The sequence below is a fragment of the Cydia pomonella genome, chromosome 19, assembly GCF_033807575.1.
Source record: "Cydia pomonella isolate Wapato2018A chromosome 19, ilCydPomo1, whole genome shotgun sequence".
NCBI lineage: Eukaryota > Metazoa > Arthropoda > Insecta > Lepidoptera > Tortricidae > Cydia > Cydia pomonella.
The window spans coordinates 18805247-18828295 of NC_084721.1; the positions used below are offsets into that span (position 1 = coordinate 18805247).

The window sequence follows — 23049 nt, forward strand, 5'->3', positions numbered from 1 at the left end:
GCGAATAGCAGCCACCGAAACACGTAAAAAAAATAGTCGTCGCCTTCCGTCCGATACCTTGCCAGATGATGATTTAGATGCTATTGTTATTTAAAAAAAAATAACTCAATGTTGCTATGAACTGGGGAAAGTGGTGTATTCAGAATCGTGTCTCATTATAAAAATGAAAAGTCAAGTCGAGGTTTTAAGGTTAAGTCCTCATGAATTCAGGTTCTTCTCTCACCCTCACTCAGCGTAAGCGTGAGCGAGACAGCTGGCCCGGGATCGCGGATGTTATGTTTAAACAATTAAATTGTGAGTAAGTGAAACTTCTTATGCGACTTCCAACATGGTTGCGTTAAACGTTTAACGCTATCATGGAGGGGGTATCTATTACTTCAAAAACATTTCGTATCTTACTTTAGTTATCATAATCCCATTGTAAATGTTGTAGATTTGAATATTTCTCCACTCCAAAATGATAATTAAAAGATGCGATCATTTGTAAGCAATGTTCAATTTCTACCCCTTCCTATTTTCATTCCACATTACGAAGTTTCACTTCTTCCGCGCGGATGGACTCCACGCACAATTTTTTTTTAATGTAAATTTTAACAAATAAAAAGCAATCTATGAGTGCGATCAAAAATAAATCTACTCATTCTTAGAAGCCATTTTCATTAATAGCTTTTGTGCAACAAAATTTTGCAAATTTAGGGCTCGTTTCAGATTTAGACCTATGTTCGTGATTGTTTTTTATCAGAAGCGCTGGTAGCCTAGCGGTAAGAGCATGCGACTTTCAATCCGGAGGTCGCGGGTTAAAACCCCGGCTCGTACCAATGAGTTTTTGGGAACTTATGTACGGAATATCATTTGATATTTACCCGTCGCTTTTCGATGAAGGAAAACATCGTGAGGAAATCGGACTAATCCCAACAAGGCCTAGTTTTACTGTCTGGGTTGGAAGGTCAGATGGCGGTCGCTTTCGTAAAAACTAGTGTCTACGCCAAATCTTGGGATTAGTTGTCAAGCGGACCCCAGGCTCCCATGAGCCGCGGCAATATGCCGGGACAACGCTAGGAAGAAGAAGAAAAAAGGTACGTGATTTTTTTATATCGATCGAAAGTTGTGTAATAAGGATGAATCGATGAAGTTTTTAGAGAAGTTTTGGCAACCGTATTGTAATGTAAAAAGTTTAAAATTTGATTTTCCAAAAACTCTGCTGGCTGAACCCACTTCACCATAGAATCGGCCTTCTACTCTGCATACTCGTATTTCTGTATACATACTCTCTGCTATTAGTACCAAGCTGTGCTAAGCCTACGCTGGTCAGAATATACAATGCCTAACCTAATACCTACATGTTGCCTAAGCTGTTTGGTGTGTTACAGGCCAATTCGAACGTGTACCTAACATGAACACAATATTGGAATCATATCACATAGCTGCCATTCGCGCGGGCGTCTCGCTCGCGCAAGTACGAACAAGTGCAAGTGAAATGAACGTGCGAATGACAGCTAACTGGTATATTATAATTCCAATAAGAATAAAATTATATTATATTAAACTTACAATTTGATATCAAAATGATATCTAACTTCCTAAGTCCCGATGTACTTTTAAAAGGACACATTAAAATTGAATTAAAAACTATAATGAAATAACAGAAAGTTCCAAATTCAAAACTGCAAAAATGACCCCAGAATCAAAATGATGTCAGTAGTTGCGCGTGCATTTCGCTAGTACTTGTCCGTACATGTATAGGCGCGAGCGAGACGCACGGACGACTGAAATCATTTAGATATTATTTTCATGTCACAACATAAGTTTGAATTGGCCTCCGAGTCTATTCGTGGAACAGGATTAGAACGTAGCTTAGATTTCAAAGTACTGCTTCGCCCTATTTATAAGTACGAACCTGGCAATATAATAATAATAATTCAGCCTATATACGTCCCACTGCTGGGCACAGGCCTCCTCTCATGCGCGAGAGGGCTCGGGCTATAGTCCCCACGCTAAATACCAATTGGTATGATAATATATATAAAAAAATAAACAGGTTTTAATAATACACTCTACGGACGTCAGAAGCTTAAAAACGAAACTAAGAAACAAACTACAATTACAAACAAATAAAGAAAAATAAATATAAAAAGTCATACGTAGACCTGCAAAAAAAATCCACCTAAGCATCTGGAACAACGGTACTTTGCAGCTTAAAAACAGTGAGACAAAATGACATCCAAATGAACTTTATATTCGAATTCAAGTTCGAAATATTTGGATTCTTTTCTCTCTGTCCCTTTCACGTCATTAGCAAGTTTAACGGTATATTGACGGTTTATAATAGAACCCCGAAATAAGTCAGACCGCATCGTTCCACAACACCTTACGAGTATTCAATCAATGAAAAAAAAAAGTTTAAAATTGAAAAAAAAACAACATATTGACCTTAAAAAATATAATGATTATCACGCAATATAAATAATTATACTTTTAACGACCTTTATGACAAATAGTAGTATCCGCAATTCGGACCGTATCTTACAAAGTTATTTTTTTAGAAAAAAGTTGTCGATTGAACTGTCCATTGATCGTTATTTGTTGCGGTAATTAAAATTAATTGTAAGAACACCTTAAGAAAACACGAGTGAAATAGTGATAAAGAAGGATTACCTTCCAAATATGTTTACAGTGCTACGGTGAAAACTTGAAAAGTCTTGTGTACTACACGAGATCAAAGTTATTTACATCTCGGGCGCTTTTGAGTCCCTTACTACGCTCAAGATTCTAAATTAGATTATAGAATCATTCGCTTGCACGGGACTCAAAGTAAGCACTCGAAGATATAACAAACTTTGCTCTCTTTTTGTACAAATAACTATAATCTATGCTCCAGGCATTCCCAACAAATGACAACCACGAAAATACTACATTCATCACTTTGAAAGCTCACAGACAAAGGGAATTAATTAATTAGAGTGTAAGTTTCGCGCATTTCATTAATTCATAACATTTAATAGCGTTTGTCATGGTAGCCGATTCTGCTGTAGAAATTTGGTATTTTTTCTTTTTTCTTTTATCATATTGAAGGCAAACAACTAGACGAATCGCCTAATGGTAAGCGATTACCGTCGCTCATGGACACCTGCAACATCAGAAGGGTTTTAAGTGCGTTTACGGCCTTTAAGAATACTCTCTTTTCTTGACGGTTTGAAGGTCATAACATTAAATATTTAAGAAGTATGTGCATTGTGAATGTCATTTCGCTTTGTGTGGTAGGGCACAGCACAGCGGATGTCATTCCAGATCTAGAGCATAGCCCAACTAGGGAAGTACCTCAAACTTATAGAAAACTACAGCCAAATAACACTAGACCTTGCTCATAGTGTTGTGTTCCTGCCGGTGAGTAAGGTTGCCAGAGCTCAACGACTGCGCGGAGTGTTAGGGTCGGCAACGCGCATGTAATATGGAGTTGCAGGCGTCCATAGGCTACGGAGACTGCTTACCGTATGCTTGTTTGCCACCGATATAGTTTAAAAAGAATGTCGTATCGGTCCGGAAATACGGCAGGTGACAGTTCATTCCTATTTTAAATTAGTGTTTGCTGTACCTACTAACCCCTTAGTTTGTAAGTTCTACTAATAAATATATGTGTCCATGTGTGAAATAAAAATGAATAAAAATATTTATTCATTCATTCATTCATTCCAGAATGTACGTGTGCGAGACAGGAAAATTTCCGGAGAAACGCAAAGTTGAGGACTGCCAACTGCCAACCATCTATGTGGTGACAATGCAACCATCTAAGTCAGTCGTGGGTAAAGTACGGCCCTCAATTACGGCTCTCCTCTTAAATTTCTTAAGTTTCCTGCCATCCTGGAAAAAAGTTTGCCTACCGCTGATCTAAGTGGTGCAAGCGAGATACACTGGGTTTACATAAATAAATATTATAGGATATTTTTTACACAAATTGACTAAGCCCCACGGGGGTTTGAGTTGACTCAGTTGTTGCGAATGCAACTTATTATTATATAAAAATATTTCCAATGCAGTAGCTAAACGCAGCCGTCGGGCTCGGCTAGTATTCGGAGGCTTTTCAAAAGCACCAATAGGAGCGCTCCAAACATTCTGTATCGCGGCCAATGAGAAGCACCTAAATTTAAACCACCTTTTGTACTGATCGAATATTGCAAGATCACTCTTTCATCATCCTCCATACTATCAACACCCACTTTCTACATTTAACCGTTTTGGTAAGAACCCTTGTAAACCAGTACCTTTTGGAAGATACCTAACACTTCATTATAAATCGATTTTTATTTGAGATGCCAAGACCCTGACCTGCACGGCGGCTACAGCAGTCGATATCGTTTTTTACCGCGTAAAACTCATGGTGAGGGTACTGCTATACACACGCAACACTCACCGCGGGCTAACGTCAAGGTCGTATCAAAACCCATAACAAAGGTGCTAAATCAGAATCGGCCGTAGGATGAGCTCAGCTCTTCTATTAAAGTAGGTTCTATTATTCGATGAGAACCTCATAAGGAAAGTGGGTTTAGTAATTATGTAACTAAGTCATTTTAGTTCTCATCGTGCCTGACAGTCGTCAAATCTGGTGTATTTTTTTTTTTGATTTGGCGTATTAAGGCAGTTTTACTTTAAAATTAAATTGACTTGACCATAAGCTTCTCTAGGGGTCCACTGATTAACAGTCCGCAGGACGGTATCTGCCTGTCAGTTGTTCTGAACTGTCAACTTTTTGTTCTAACTCTCAGTGGACCCTTATACTTAATTGATCTCAGTGCGAGACACAGCTAGATTAATATCAAATCAATTATTATAATTTTAAATTCTGACTAACGATTGGCATTAGTATGCATATATTATTTTGTATAAATATTCTGCCAAAAAAAAATTTTTCACTATGAGCTGAGTTTTTGCGAGCTCGGGTGGTGAAAATAATTATAAATATAAATAATAAAATAATAAATCAATATTATAGGACATTTTTACACATTTTGACTAAGTCCCACAGTAAGCTATTAAATGCCTTTATTGTGGGTACTTAGATAACTATATATGTAATATATACATATTTATAGAGACATAGAAATACTGTTCAATAAATGCCCTTACCAGGATTTGAACCTGGAACCATCGGCTTCATAGGCAAGGTACTACCTACTAGGCCAGACAGGTCGTTTATACATTAAATTTCAATTATATTTTTGCGTTCGGCAACAAAATTATTAACTAATATTGATTTAAACCAGGAAAGTCATAAACCGGACCAGTTTTAAGTGCCACTATATGTTCTGGTTCATACCTATTTATCTTCAGTCTTAAAATTTAGTACGTACGGCCACGTATGAAAATATCGATACGAAAAAAGTGCCAAAAATATGTATACACGACTTTATTGCACATATATTACCAGACAGGGAGTAAGTGTTCACATACTGTCATTGTGTTGTTCACAGCCTTTGAGGAACGCCCCTTATACACATGCTGACTAAATGTGTATCAAATATATAGTAAAGTGTCCATGTAAAGTATCTCACCGAGCTGGTATTTGAGTTTGCTCCCCTGAACTGTTGAAGGTCCACGTGAAGCTGACAGGAGCAGGGTTGGAGTCCACTGAGCAGAGTAGCTGGACCGTCTCCTGCTTCAGGGCTCCGTAGACCTCGCCATCTTCCACCACCTTGCAAACTGGGGCGTCTGTTGGCAAGTTAAAATAGATTACTTAGAAGTTTAGTCCCGAGTTGGGATACCCTCCTCCAATTTAGGAGGGATTTAATTTTTCTCAGGCAGAGGTGTAGGGTTAAAGCCGGTGTAGCTTTATTTCACGTTCATAAGCGCGTCGCATTGTAATATGGCTTTTTGAAAAATAATCTGTATTTATCTTAGCATTTAATAAATATTAACTATAGAAGTCCGAAGTTCAGAAATGACTCCACGTATATTGTGCTGCGAGCGAATCAACTATATTGCGCGCAGCTTGACAACGTCAAATATACCTAGTCGGTTACTAAGTTCTGTTACTCGATTTGCAACCTCTTTATTTCCGTTAAAACAAATGCTACCGAAAAACTAAAAAATTACATAATGTGGTGGATTTGTGAGCTATAATTATATACCACACATAACGCTTATCTCGTCGTATCTATAATGAATTGGGGCCTAAAAGAGAATCGTATCGTAGTAATTTCGTTGCACAAATGTGGGCACCCGCCAATCATGATATTGAGGTTGCTTGAAAACCTAAAAATCAACAAACAATTTGTTGATCGCACAATTAATAGATACAATAGTACTAAGAGCTTCGATGACCGCAAGAGGTCTGGAAGACCACGCACCGTTCGAATCCCAGCTCTAATAAAGGCAGTCAAGGCGAGAATTGCAAGAAACCCCGTTCGGAAGCAAAAGTTGTTGGCAATACAGATGTCTGTGAAGAGAAGCTCCTTAAAAAAAGTTATCAATGAAGACCTTGGACTACACGCTTACCGCAGACAAAAAGGTCATTTGCTAATGGACGATTAAAGACTATGAGGCTAGACAGAAGTCGCGTGCTATTGAAGCGGTACGCACAAAATGGCCACCGAAAAATAATATTTACAGATGAAAAAAAAAAAAAAATTACCATTGAAGAATGTTGTAACCACCAGAATGACAGAGTGTATGCAAGAAACAGTCAAGTTCGTTCGTATGTATGTAGATAAAGATTATTGCAGTAATATAATTTAACCAACTAGGTATACACGGCCGCGGACGGACGGACAGGTGGACATGGCGAAACTAGAAGGGTTCCTAGTTGACTACGGAACGGAACCCTAAAAGAGGGTACATTTCAATTTAAATACCTATAAATAGTACAATAACCTTTTCTATATAAATATAATATTATCAAACAAGATCAAAGATTCAACCAATTCCTTGATCTTACCAACTTAATCATTCCCTACTACAAAGGTATGTAAAGATATTGCCTTTTCTCATAAGTTAAACGTAAATCTCCTTTTATTGAATATATAAGAAAGGACGGGAAGTCTTTTGAAAATAATGCTATTCACTTTAGCGTTTTGAAGAAAACAGTGAGATAAACTGTTAAAAATATAATAGTACATTGTTAACCAAGGGATGAAAATGATGCCTTTCACCCGAGTTAACACTTTATTTTCATTTCGAATACGAGGAAAGTATAAAAATGTGTTTTTTGAAATATGACTAAGTATATTGTTTTATAGCAAATCTTGAGGGTACTTTCAATTAACCATTTAGGTAAAAGTATTGTTATTTCTGGAATGGGGAGTTGAATATCAGAATGGAAATTTTATAATAAGTCCATTTGAAATTAAAATTTAATTGTTTATCGTAAAAAAACGAAAAAAATCGTACTTGTAAAGTAAAGTGCTCTAGTGCAGAAGCGTATCACTTTCTACACACTTTTTAGAACTGCAGCGACCCACTTTCAGAACATGAGAACAGAAAAAAAAAAACATTGTGCAACGAAAGGGTAAGTGAAATTTTGCAAACGAGGTCTTTAGATGCTCGACAGCCGCAGGCTGGAGTACATTAAAGGATCAAGTTTGCAATATTCTTACCTTCGGAGTTACACACAATGTTTTTCATCACACTTGCGAAGAAAAAAACTAAATTTTAAGCGAAATAATTCTTAAATTCATAATTTAAAACATATTTTGTCAGCCATATTGTCATTCTTTGACAGGTTAGGCATCGAGCGCACAGACCTTTCCGGAATTCAGCCACCATTCCGTCAGCCAAATTAAATATTTTTTAACGTAATCAATAAAAATAAATTAAAGAAATATTTCATTATATTTCGTCGCAAGATGTATAGTGTATAGTAGAGTGTGTATATGTACCGAACTTGATACCGTACATAAACACACCGTACCGAAAATATACAGAGAAGCAAGAAGGTTACCTACAATAAAGTATTTTTACAATACATATGGTGCTACTTTACCCCACTAGTGCGAAAATTAGCATATTATATTACGTTACTGTGTCGAACATTTAAAGGGCCATATGTACTGTAAAACGTTGTACGATACATGTGCGAATAGGTAATTCGCAACCCGTGTCGATTTAAAACACTCCCTTCGGTCGTGTTTTAATTTATCGCCACTCGTTTCGAATGTCCTATTTTTCGCACTTGTATCGTAATGTACTATTACAGTACATATGGTTCTACTTTTTCGCACTAGTACGTAAATTAGCACATCATGTAACTATGTCGAAAACTACTCATGTCGATTTAAAATACTCCCTTCGGTCGTGTTTTAATTTATGGCCACTCGTTACGAATTTCCCATTTTTCGAACTTGTATCGTAAATAACTATGTTATTATGAATGAAAGCACAAGATACGATAAATTCAGTTGAAAAACGGAATTGTACCAATGATTGCCTAAATATTTTTTAATTTCGCATAAAAACTGGACATTCAAATTAAGGCAGAGGAACAGAATAAAATCAAAGGAAAACGTCTCGATTTGAATAACATTACTCTGATTCTGCTGATTCAAAATAAAAATTACGTTTTCTTGATTGGAATGAGACTAGAACTGGTTGTTTATAGGAATACACAGTAAAATACATTCTGTGTTTTAAACAATAAATCTGACTCTAACTATAGTACATTTTCTAAATAGTACATTTCGATGCTAGTGCGGAAAGTATGTCATTACGTGACTCAGGACGAGTGAAGAATGACATTTCAGCACGTACAGCGAACGACGTTTTTTAATATAGTTGCGAAAAAATAAGAAAAACAACAAGTACTTTTTTATGCATGTTCTATAAGACAAAAACAATTGTAAATATGAAATATTATACTATTATTACCTAAGTATCGTTATTTACGGATATTTGTGTATCATATATTTATATTGTATGAAAACGATATCGAATGTTGCCTTTGGAAACTTAAAACATTCTTGCAGTAAGAAAAAACGCCTCTGCTTTGACAGGCGTTTCGGCAGCTATTCCGTTCCATTCAGACAACTTATTAAGAACGGTTTTTCAATATTAAATATTAATTAATAAACGTGTTATAATAATGAAGAGGTAAGTAAGTAATAAAATATGAAATATGCTTATATTTATTATTTTTACATTAACAGTAGGTTTTTATGTTGATTGCGACTATAAAGGAAACTAACATTAACACTCATCATGCATAAGTAGTCATGAATTGGAACAAGTGGAAAAGTAAAAAGCACTAGTTCGCGAAATACAACTTTCCGCACGCGAAACAGCTACGTAAAGTAGCACTTTTTGAGCAACTGTATTAAACTAACTAAACTAACTATTGTGGCGCAGTGATCTAAAAAGGGTCTTGGCCTCCAAAACGAGAGAACGCCACCTGTCCCGATCCTGTGCCACTTCCTGCCAGTTATCGGCTTTGAGTTGGCACAGATCCGCCTGTACACTGCCGCTCCAGCGGTATCAGGGCCGACCCACTGGACGGCGACCAGTCGGTCGTCCCAAATAAGCTCTCTTAACACCTCGATCCTCACCCATCCTCAGTAAATGGTAACTGTATTAAAAATATATTTTATTTTTTCGTTGAATTGCATGACATTTAAATGTACATCTGGTCTCCCGTGATACACGCCTAGTGCGAGGACTCCTGGAAACTCTGTTGTCAACCTAGTTATGCACCAACTCCTGGAAACAACTACTGTATACTTTTTGTGCAGTGAAAATATCTTTTTTTAAGAAAAAAATGTCGAAAGTTACTCTGCCGCGCCACACATTATAGCCGTACCAGTATAATGAGGAGTGTCTTTTCAAAAGAGCTTATTTTTCTATGAAACACATACAAACATAAGCCCTTTTGAAAATAGACTCCTCTATATAACTACCACTATTTACCCGCAGCCAAATACTCGTAACACTAGAGTCACTAGACCCTACTCATAGTGTTGTGTTCCTGCCGGTGAGTAAAGTTGCTCTGGCTCATCGAGGGTGCGGAGTGTTATTAGGGTCGGTAACGCGCATGTACCTCCTCTGGGGTTGCAGGCGTCCATGGGCTACGAAGACTGCATACCATCAGGCGTAGTATAAAATAATATAGTAACGGTTGTTATTAGATATTTAAGAGGATATTATATGTATATTTATGACAATAACTATATTTTCTTATCTTTAACTATAATGACATCATTGAATTCAATTCAATTAGATTTAATACTTTATTGATAAAATAAAATTTTACACGTCAAGTACATTATACTTATAGCTAAGTGTTATAATTTATTGTTGCATGGTTTGAGAAGCAAGGCAAGTTTTACTCAGTATAGTGTTAGGTCTCGTAAAAGGCTTTGATGGAATAGTACGCGTCAGACACAATACAATATAAATCCTCTTTATTGCACAACCTCTGAAAAAATGTACATGGAAACACATATAATACATGAAGATAGAGGTAAACAACAGGCGGCCTTATCGCTACAGAGCGATCTCTTCCAGACAACCTTTAGGTAGTGGAGAAATGAAACTTAATTTAACTAATTAGGAGTTTAGATTTAAGTTTGTTATTGAAACATTCGTCGCTCGCGGTTTGTTTTAACTCCAGCGGTCTTTTGTTACATACTTTATATCCTACTCAGGGGCGTAGCTAATACCGCCGTATCTGCCGTATCAATTATACGGGGCCCCTGGGCCACGGGGGCCCCCAACGTGCGTTTTTGTGAGAAATCTTTACCCTTCCTAAGGGCCCCCGAACAAATTTTTATACGGGGCCCCGCCAAGGCACGCTACGCCACTGATCCTACTGTATGTGTACATAAACTTTCTAGACTTGGCAAGTCTTTTAGGGGGATAAAGTTCGTTTTGCCTTCTTCAACTTGGACCTTCTACGTTACCACATACCGGAAATTGCGTTACGTTACATCTTAAAGAGAAAGTTCTTTTTAAGATGTAGAAGTACGAGTATAAACTCGGTAGGGTGAGAATTCCTGTTTGTTAAAACAGTTCCCTTGCTGGATGGTCCCATGGGACCCCAGATATACACCTAATCGCTCGTTTTTTGGAGTTTGAATGGCCTCAGTTATTTCGCAGCGTCGCCCCATAGGTAGATACCGTATGTTAGTGGTGAATGAAAGTAGCCGTAATAAACTTTCTTTATCATTTAGATAGCAAAATATACGTTCGAATTGCAAATTCAACTCAGTATTTTTAGTATCTGCAGCGAAATTCGCAGTTAAACTTTTTGAACTTATTGACATAGCTTGCTTTGCTACTCCTTTTGTAACCATGTTTATAACAAACAGTTTGAAAAGAAAGCGTAAAAACGAAGAAAAACGCGTGCTAACTAGTCAGACAGCTGAATTCAATGGCGCTATACGGCGGTTGTATATTATGCTCTGTCGTAACTGAATCAACTTCAACTTTTAACAATCAGTTCAACCGCTGCTTGAAAACGTTAACGGTACGGAATCACGCTGACGAATCGCAATGATGCGTCGCGTCGTAAACCTTTATCACACGCTCTCCAATATAACATACCCCATTATGTACAGAGCCCTAAAGACATCTACTTTAGCTGTCAAATTGACAGACGAATAGTCAAAAAAATAATTTCAGCACCATTTCGCACCTTGTTACATAATTGTCACTGTGACAAATTGACAAGGCACGAACTGGTACGGAAATTAAATTCCTTAACCCTACTTAAATATTAGTGCGAGTTGGATGTATCGCGATTTAATATCAAAATAATATCAGAATTGGGATCAGATTTTAATATTCCAAATGCTGTTCCTTATTTATTCCAAAGTAAATCGATGAGTTGGCCGCTCTTTTTAAAGCCAACCCAGATGGGAAATACAATGAGTATTTTAAGAATTCGAATATTTTATATTGTTTTTTGTTATAAATTCTGTCTTGTATTACCGTTCATTTTGCGTAATGTTTTACTAAATAAAAGAAGTTTTATACAATAAATAAACATTTTTGACACCAGCTTTTATCGTTAACTCTACTTTTCTTTCAACAGGCAACTAATAAACATCGAGATAAATTGATTAACCACAAACACAATTAGGTTGCGTTGTTTCAACAGAGAGTTTTCGTGGCCACCTCCTGTCTCCATCATCAGATCAGCTCGATGGTAACATAATGTGGCATTATCACTGTCACCCAACTTACATATTATGTTTGTCAAGTTTTAGTTTAATCGAATAACGAGAAGTGGGTCTAATTGAGATTCCAAGATTTAACCCAAACATACATACAAAAATTGCTAGTTTAAAAAATGCATCAAATTATGAAATTTAATATTAAAAGATACTCACATCTGACTTGAAGTGACACTGGATTGCTAGTAGCACTGCCTTCAGTGTTAGAAGCGAGACAGCTATAGTCACCAGCAGCTGTCCTGTTCACGCTCTGTAGCACCAGACTTTGGTCGCTGAGGATGATGCCGGAGCTCGCGTTGTGGGAGATCTCTTTGTCCTGCGAAATGATAAAAAGCCATTATAAAGAATAGTATAATGATAATAAAGCCATTTTATTTCCCATCACATAAGTTATTTATTAAATTATTGATTTGTTTCATCATCGTTTTCTTGGATAGGCCAAATAACACTAATCCCTACTCATAGTGTTGTGTTCCTGCCGGTGAGTAAGGATGCCAGAGCGACGAGGGTGCGGAGTGTTATTAGGGTCGACAACGCGCGTGTAACTCTTCTGGAGTTGCAGGCGCACATAGGCTACGGAGACTGCCTACCATCAAGCGGGCCGTATGCTTGTTTGCCACCGACGAAGTATAAAAAAAATTGGTATACTCTCCTCCTCGTCCTCCACTCCTTCCCAGCTAGTGCAGAAAGGATATTATAATATTTTTATTATTTATTTATTGGGAACCCATAGTCCCACTACTGGGCAAAGGCCTCCCGCACTTTTCCAGTCTCCTCAAAAATCCGGGGCAGTCAACGTCTCTCTGCAGTAGGGTTTTAAAAAACGAAACTATGTTTGATTTGGAAACTTTCACCAAAAGCAACCCGAAACAGCCATGAGCCACGTGTATTTCGGTCTCCGTGATCATGGGGCCCAATGACAGTTGTGTCATCTAGTTCATTACTTTTGCCTATATTGGCGTTAAAATCATCAAGAACCAGGTTGTATGTGGCCCTATGTTCTTCGCATGATATATTTCTTCATCAGGTTGTGTTGATGTTGGCGCATATGTTTGAAATTAGGTCAACATTTGTTTTTCATCTAAGGGCTCTGGTCAGACTAAGCTTAGTTGGCAGCAATTTTGATAGCCCAGCTTATGCAAGTGTTAAGTAAACATGATAGTTTCATAGAAGTGTCACGTTTAACCCTTGCACTGTCTAGGCTGTCAAAATCGCTGCCAACTTATCTTGGTCTGACTCTATTACCAAATCAGAATCACTTACCCCTTTATACCAAGTCAGTCGATAGCTCTTCGGGTTGGCCTTGACGCTGCACTCGAAATACACGTCGTCCCCTTCTTTAATATGGCCCGGGTTCAAGCTGGAACCCATCCTCAGCGTCACTACGGGAACATCTGCAGATAAAGTATAAACTGGAAATCTGGCGTTGCAAAATAGTACCGTATAATGTGCCTACTTTGCTTACAGTTTTATATATATATGACAACTATATCACAATCTCATTTATTGTACCTAGTTATAATTCATCAACACCCTCATCATCTTCTTCTTCTGGTGCCATGCCCAGTCTAATGGGCGTCGGCGGTCAGCATGGCATTCAGTTCTCTGGTCTTTGCCAATCTCTTGAGGGTGGCTGCGTCTTTTGTATGCGTCCAGTCTTTAATGTTATTTATCCATTTATTTCTAGGTCTACCTCTCCCTCTTTTTCTCTCATACGTTCCCTCATCATAATACAATAATTTTCAAAACTAAAATAAATTTCGAATTTTGGAGTGACAGTTTAGGCTTTAATGAACACACTTTCATAGGTTATACATTGCTTGCTGTATATGAAATAATACAGCAAGCAATAAATAAATTATAATAAAATTTCTTTATTTAGATAACTAGGATCCATTGGGGTTAGGTACATAGTGACTTAAAATATATTGTTAAAATTTAAAAATAAATAAATTAATTAAATTGAAATTCAAATATTATAAATAAATTAACTTAAAATTCACAATAAAATAACTGCATTAAATTAAAATTCAAAATTAAAATTCACGCAATTAAACTACCCATGATCATTAATTTATTAATATGTTTGTGCATGGGAGAATCAGGCTTTCCTACAAACATTTTCAGGATGCCGTTAGAGCTGCTCCGCATCCTATTCACTAGCGAGGCAGTTCTTTTGCGTATGATGGCGTGAAAACCGTCTGTGCGCGCCTCCGCAAACATTTTTGAAGCACTACAGAAGCGGGGCAGCTTCAACAACGCCCGAAAGCCGTTATTATATTGAACTCTCAGGGCACTGAGCGACTTCTGAGTGCAGTTGAACCACAGGCTGCTCGTATAGAAGCTCTGACAGAACGCTTTGAATAGCGTGATTTTGACTTGATTCGAGCAACGAGCAAACCTGCGGGCCAACATATTACTCCTCACCGCCAGCGCCCTGCGTTCTCTTTCAATATCTAAATGATCTTTAAGGTCAATGTTTGGCCAATGATGAAATTTAAGGGCAATGTATCACTACTTTGTTTTAACTCAAAACGTCGCATTTAATGACGCGACGATGCTCAAAAAAAAAATTATGCCCTGACTAAATTAAAAAAATATTTCAGAACTGTTTTATTGCACTAAAACCTACGTCTAAAAATATACACTTTATAATCGCCAACTCATAATCAAACTAGGTACTAAAATCAAACAGCATCTCTGGACAACAGCGTAAATCAGACAACCAATTTATTCTGAAGAATCCTCAATAAATATTATAATTTATTTTCCTCAAAGTTTTATTATTATTCCGGAAGCGATGGAATTCTGATTGGCTTAAACGCTTATCGATTTTCCTGTTTTTCCTGGTTATTTTTAGGGTCGTAATTTGTGAGATAATTGATTGTTGAGTGCGCAAGACAAGCTGATCATATTTTATTTATTACCTTTTACTCGGGAATTTCTTGTTAAGTTGTCCTTAATTAACCCCTTATTTTCCGCATGGTCCGAGAGTTTTGTCCGAGTATTTTAATTCGTCACGGTTCGACTAAAAATAATTTTACATTCCACTTAGTTCTACCATGACCGCGAGGAATTCCTAAATTCCACTTGGTAGGAAATGTAAAATTCCACTTAGTTCGACTATGGAACTGACCAATTTTCAATTTCATTTATTTTAATTATTCTGAAAACTGGTTTTGAACATATATTTTTTCGCGTGACTTTGTCAGTGCAAAATAAGTAAGAAAGTAAAATATTCTTTATTGTGCACTATACAGTAAAAAAATACACAGAAAATAATATACTTTAAAATTGCGCTTTCACAATCCCTTCTTATGCCTATATTAGACTATGCTGACATCAGTTATCTGGATCTTACTGACGACCAGCTCAATAAACTTGAGCGCTTGCAAAATTTTTGTATTAGATTTATATTTGGACTACGCAAATTTGACCATATATCCAACTTGAGGGGGTAACTAAATTAATATCAATGGTGTATGCTCAAACCGTATCATTTTGCAAGTAAAATTACACCTGATGTGTGGTGACTTTATGCTAATTCTAAACGGGTAAGTAATGAAATGTATACGTACTTATGATATATTCCATAGAACATAATATTATAAACTCTAATAAAAAATAAAAAATAATAATAATAATCTGTTTATTTCAGCGTTTGTTTTTTTGTTGAGGTACAGTCTAAACTCAGTTACAATCTCTATATTTGGAGATTATCTTAACTAAGCTTAGCCTTAACTAAGTATATAATTAGTCCTGTTGGCACTTAGTGCTTACTATTTGTAACAAAATTAATTCATTTTAATCAGTGCTTTCTTAAGTGTACTCTTTGTTTTATCAGGATGTTTTTCTAAAGTTTCTACTACTTGTTTGGGTAAGCTGTTCAGGATATTAGACAGGTATGTTGGCCAGCCTTTTCCCATATTCATTGTTACTTTTAGTTATTTTAAAGTATGGTTCATTGGTTAAGGTCGGGAGGTGGGATGGTCTCCGATACCTGTCCAGCTGCCCCAGCAAGTGTTTATATTCTAATATTACACCAAGTTTTACTTTGTCATATACACTAATATTCTACAGTACTTAAACAATTTGTGATAAATATTTTTATATTGAAGTTTTATTTTCAAGGGAACTATAGTTTTTAGTAATCTTATTAATAGTATAATATTTAAAAATATAACATTCACTGAGAATAACGATTATAACGAATAACTACGCAAAATATAATTTCATAATCAATAACAACCTTTAAGTATACTAATTAATATAACTTTAAAATATATAACAAACATTACCAATAATAATCTAAAAATAAGTCAGTTCAATTAGCTCGCAGTTCACCTAACATGCTCCTCCTCGCTTCGCTCGTCGTCGCACCTATCTATACTCTGTCAAACAATTCTCTTCCGTGACAATATCTACACGCTCTGCTGCTTAATATTGAAATATTATTTAAAATGTTATTCGACATTTTGATATGTACACTAAATGTAGATTATTTCAAACGGAATTATTTCTTATGCTCGTTAGGCGAAACAATGATATATTTTATGTATGTAATATCATCATGAGCTTATACTTTTTGAAAATAGACAATTCGTACATTATATTTAACGTTATTATACGTTATGAACGTTTGTAAAGTAAAATTATACCAAAAGTGCGTATACGTTTCATGACGCACCCATTGTAAACGCTTTATAAAGCGGTATCTGCGTAGTCTGTGACTACGAGCCTCCACTTGTACCTCAAAACTCTGCGAATTCCGTTTTTGGTATTATATTGGGATATCTATTGTGGTGTACAGCTTGTTCTGCTCAATTACAGGGAACATTAAACTTTCAAGCGACCACAGACAAGCGACCTTGTAGTCTGGTGGTTGTGCAGGCTGTAGTTCCTATCATACCGGGTGTTTCCTATAACAGCAGCAATAATTTAAATTGTAGGCTGTACTCCTCAAACTGACCACCATTTGTTCAACAACTTTGAAAAATAACTTATGTTTTGATTTTTATTAAACATTGAAGTTAATTCTAAGACGCAATGTATTGCGAATTTTGTTATGTTTAATAATAAAAGCTACTTCAAACACATTGATGTCAAGGTACATTGAAAATAATATTAAATTTGTATGAAAAAGTTAAAATGAAAAGATTTGATAATTTTTAAAAGTTGTTAGTCAAAAGTTATATCGTTTTAGGAGTACAATATATGGTTTAATTATTTGCTCGTGTTACAGGAAACACACGGTATAAGTGTACATTAACTAAGCATCCACTTGTCTTCAACTGCTGTATGATATCTGAAGATTGTCCGCCCTACTAAGATGGCTTGATGGCTTTTTGCCTATATCATAGAATGTTGGAATTCTTAAAACTCGACGTAATAAGTATATTATACAATCGTGATATTATAGAGAGCTTTTCAGTCGAATACCGTGTTTAGGCGAGTTTGAGTTAGGATTACATACATTGGAGTACGCAATTATAGTTTGCTATACGAAATTTGAATTCAAATTTTACAGTCAACAAGAAGAAAAAAACTATAATGATCACTTACAGTGCACATTGAGCGTCCATCTATCTTCAACGACTGCGTCCATTATCCGAGGGTTTTCCGCTCGGCAGACCAGCGTTGCCTCGTGGTCCTCCGCCTCTGGCACGAAGTGGAGGATGCTGGTGGTAGCGTTGGATTCTGAGAACTGGAAGAAGACACATTTTTGATTAGACTCTGCAGTCAACGAAAGTAGAAAAGCTTATAGACTTTGATAGTGGATCTCCAAGTCTTTTTTTTACCACGTCGGTGGCATATAAGCATAACTAGGTCCTAATACTTGTTGGTAAGCGGTCACTATAGCTTATATTCGCCTGCAACTCCAGAGGTATTAAATACGCGTTGCCAACCCTTTAAAAACCTGTTTAAACTGTTTTTTTTAAGAACCCCATAATGTAGCCCCTCGAGATTTTTGTTTTGTTTTTAAATATAGTTATTTTAATTGAATTATGTTGTTTTAGAATGTTTTACGGTAAATGAAACAGAGAACAAAAAAAAAGATGCCTGTCACTGAAGCAGTTTCCTCGATCTAAATCTACAGATACTTAGTTGAATATAATAATGTCAAAACTGAGGACGAAATAGTCCAGAATTATGACACGGAATTGAGATACTACTAGACTTCCTAAAGTAGTGAAGTGGAAATCAATTACACATTATATACCTGCGGCACTAACGTCGACGTCCTTGGACACCATGGGCTCTCTTGCCAAAGGAGCGCCGGCCGCTTCTCCCGACACGCCGCGCTCAACGATATTCTCCGCCGGTCTCTCGCCAGCGTCAACGTGCCAGCTCTACTTGAGCCCGCCGGCATTTTAAGAGACGATGGTAAGAGACCGGACGGAATGACACTAATTCCGTGGAAGATGGGACGGGTGCTGGTATGGGACGCCACTTGTGTAGACACCCTAGCCCCGCCTCATCTCCACGGCACATCTGCTAAGGTCGGCGCGGCGGCAGTAGCGGCCGAAAATTTAAAAATGACCAAATATAGGGTTCTCGGCGCCGAATACAATTTCATACCTTTTGGCGTCGAGACCCTATATTATATATATCGTTGTCTAAGTACCCTCAACACAAGTCTTATTGAGCTTACTGTGGGACTTGTCAATGTGTGTAATAATGTCCTATAATATTTATTTATAATACAGCGAGGAAATGCTGCCAGTATCTACGGCACCATGCCGCAGGGGGATATTTTTTAGTATTGAGCTTACTGTGGGACTTGTCAATTTGTGTAATAATGTCCTATAATATTTATTTATAATACAGCGAGGAAATGCTGCCAGTATCTACGGCACCATGCCGCAGGGGGATATTTTTTAGTATTTTATTTTAAGTTTAGTATTATTTATTTTTAGATTTAGGTTTTAAGTTTTATAGTTTAATTATGTTTTATACGATTACACTAATATATGACATGATATTTACATACTTATATGATGTAAGAAAATGTACTTATGCATGCCTGTTCTATATTTAGTAAATATAACCAAATTCCATGTATTACACATTATATAAAAAAAAACTACCGTAAAAATATGGAATTGATATATTATTGGTCAGTACTGTACCTACGTAATTGATTTGGTATACTGCCTTTTCGCCGAAAATTGTATTCCCGAATTTCACTTGCCAACCAACTTTTCGCAGACGTTTCATTTGCCCGAATAACTTTTACCAAATAATTATTTCGCAACCATTTCTATTCCCAACCCCACGGTTGGGAAATGAAAATTGCTTACTAGGTTGGGTTAGGTTAGGTTGGATTATGTAAAGTTGGGAAATGAAATTCGCCCAAATGAAACTTCTGCAAAAAGTTGGTTGGCAAGTGACAAGTACAATTTTCGGCGAAAAGGCAGAGGACCAATTGATTTGTTTAGTTTTGTTGAAGATTTTGTTTAGTTGAAGGAGCAGGGAACCTGTCGTCAACATTAAAGATGACTTACGCTAGACCGGGCCGGGGCTGGAGCCAGGCCGGAGCACCAGGTTATCATCGATCAACCGATAACTTACATGTTTTTAGTCACTCGCGCGACATTTTTGGGGTCCATTATCCTTGAAGAAAAAGACAAAGTTTTATAATTAAACTGCGAGACCTTAAGTTTTTGGCTTGTATACCTTGGTTTGGGCTTAAAACTTGAATTAGATATCTATGCAAATGTTTCAACTTTGGTATATTTACCAAACATTCAAATTTCTGAGACGTGCTTGTAAATATTTATAAACTGAGCTTAAAGTTTAGTCAAAGATACTTTGTGTAAATAAACTTTTACAGACGTATATAGGAAGCCTACGTGTCTCGTGTCTGTATGTCTGGCGTAGCCGTACAGGTAGATATCTTGGATACTTAAATTTGCTTAATTAATGTAAGTACACACGAAAGAATTTGTAACTGACGTTACAGTCTCTTGGAATTACCCTTCTTATTATTTTCCTAACTTAAGTTATTATTAACTCACGTAAGAATATTAAGTAGTAATAAGTGGGAGTTATAAACATGTTATATAAAATTATATTACTCGTAACAACCCGAGATTATTATATTCTATTTTGGGTTTCCACGTGGAAAGTTGGAAACATCTCGCGTGTATGTCGGCCCTGACTTTGAAATTCTACGCAACATTTTCATATCTACTTAAGAGGATAAAGGAGCAGAGCGCCTTCTCAGATTTGAAAATTTTAGGTGAATATATGCGGCGCGCTAACTGGGGCTCAGCTTTAATTAGTGCGATAAGGACAACTGCAGCTTATTTGAAAAATCCTGCGTAAAAATCTGAAATGAAATGAAAATTGTGAATGCTTTTACTCGTATTCCATTTGTAACTAAATGATATGCTAGTGTCTGAAGTTAGCGTATCATTTTGTAAAAATCCATAGTATTGGTTTTTATGATAAAAACGCCAGAACTATTGCTATAAAGTATCAGTAACTCTATAATTATGGTGCATGCTGTTAGAACTCCAATAAAAACGTGATCTGCTAGACTTGAATATATTACGCCAACTTCACAGACATAAAAAAAATCGAGGTTTTATACACGAATGTTTCGTCCTTCTAAACTTAATCAATGTAAACGAAATTTTGAATTCTTATTTGTAACAAAATTATCTGTATCGGACTGTACCTACTTATTATACGTAACCAAGATACATTTTATTAGTAACACTTACAAACTAAGGGCTTAGTAGGTAGCTATAAATAAATAAATATAATAGGACATTATTACACAAATTGACTAAGTCCCACAGTAAGCTCAATAAGGCTTGTGTTGAGGGTACTTGGACAACGATATATATAATATATAAATATTTATAAATACTTAAATACATAGAAAACACCCATGACTCAGGAACAAATATCCATGCTCATCACACGAATACATGCCCTTACCAGGATTTGAACCCGGGACCATCAGCTTCGTAGGCAACCCGGTCGACAAACGCACACACACGCAAGTTATAGCACGACTTAAATTTAAAACAAAATAAACACTGACGGGAGAATGCAATCCCTCGCAGTGTCACAAGTAGGGACAGTCAACCCTGTCCGTTATCATTCGCAGGATGCTGTTAGGACTGCCGCGCACCCGGCGTACCAGTATTAATATTGCTCTAGGGTTAAAAAACATTGAGGAAAGAGTCAAATACGTTTGTATCGAGACATGACCCCTCCCCTATCCTCTTAAAATCTCGATATTTCATCCCATTAACGTATTTCCTGCTCGTTATATTTTAACGTGACGTTTCTTCTTATACCGACGTCACTGACAGGAATTCGATCAGGATCCGAACATTTCGGGCCGAATAAGTCAAATTGAACGACTGCCAGGCCAGGAATTCAAATGAAATGAAATGACACCCAGAAATACTCATTATACGGAAGACATTTTAATTAACTGATGTACCCGTTGATGTTAGAAAAGTACGATTCATAATTAATTTAGTTTGTTATCATTAATGTTTTCTATTTACATTTAATTATAAAGTAAATTAGGCCAAGCAACAATAAGATATGCTTGGAACACAAATTTGAAGTCTGGACTAGTTTCACTTTCAAGAGAGGAACAGGCACTTTCACGAAAACTATTCATTTAAATTTAACCAGATTTCTTCAGCTCAGATAAATACGTAAGTGCGAAAGTGTCGCAAGATATGACAAGTGACAAACACACGACAATGATACCGCTGTAGAAATACCTATAAAGTATAGCGTCCTTACCTTATAGACATTCGTTTTTCACCTTCTGTCCCGCTCTCACCGTGTCATTTACCGCCACTAGCATGGGCGGGACAGCAATATGATTAAGCGCGTGCGATAGAAATAGCAACAGGTGGGTCGCGTCAAAAAAATATCTTCAATATTTCGGATACGGAATATGTCCTTAAACGGATCTCCCCGTATTTTTGTTACACCTTGTATTTGACATCCGCTTAGTATGACGTGTTGGTCACTTTCCTTAGTATGATGTGTTGGTCACTTTCTTTAGTATGACGTGTTGGTTACTTTCCTTCGTATGACGTGTTGGCCACTTTCCTTAGTATGACGTGTTAGTCACTTACACCTTGTATATGACATCCTCTTAGTATTAACGTGTTGGTCACTTTCCTTAGTATGGCGTGTTGGTCACTTTCCTTAGTATGACGTGTTGATCACTTACACCTTGTATATGACATCCGCATTCCTTCGAGGTCATTATTATGCGGATCCTACAGCACGTTCGAATTGGCCTTCTAAGTTATTAATAGACACGTCTGAAAATATCGATACGGTCAAAGTGCCAAAATATGTATACACTACACTAATATATGGGCCACAAGGTCGTGTATACATATTTTTGGCACTTCTATTATGTCGATGTTTTCAGACGTGACTGTACCTACTAACCGCAGAAAGAAAAGAGCCATATCGTATGCAATCCTTTTCGTTTATAACGAATGGAATACTCTAACAAACTCAAAGTTTCACGGCACTCCGCGAATTCTAGTTCCCAAACGAACCGAAAGAAGAACAAACTCCCGTAGTTCTGGGGGTTCTGGGGTGATGTTGGGAACAGTTAATATAGTCGCGTCAGCCGCTTCTGTTAGCTATGTACGCAAACACGACTACACACACTTTGCGAAATAAGTTTACTGGCAATAATTTTATTTTTGATACAAGCGTTTCTCGCCGACTGTACTTTTCTTTAAGCAATGATTTTATCAATATAAAATATAAATAAATATTAGGTGACATTAACTTTGACGGCCGATCTTATTTCTTCCCGAGTGTGTTTTCTATGTATTTAAGTATTTATATATTAATTGTCGTCATCTGAGTACAACACATACAATCTCGAGCT

The 23049-nt window shown here is 36.7% G+C and overlaps 1 protein-coding gene across 1 annotated transcript in view; it reads right to left on the minus strand.

The window, feature by feature from the left end:
* The window catches only part of LOC133528591 (nephrin-like), a 268556-nt gene that overhangs the window by 34466 nt on the left and 211041 nt on the right, over positions 1-23049 (minus strand). The window contains exons 7-10 of the mRNA XM_061866029.1: positions 17715-17856; positions 13416-13546; positions 12309-12468; positions 5547-5703 (exon numbers count right to left, since the gene is read on the minus strand). Of these exons, the coding sequence (XP_061722013.1) occupies positions 5547-5703; positions 12309-12468; positions 13416-13546; positions 17715-17856 (590 nt within the window). The remainder of the gene's footprint in view (positions 1-5546; positions 5704-12308; positions 12469-13415; positions 13547-17714; positions 17857-23049) is intronic.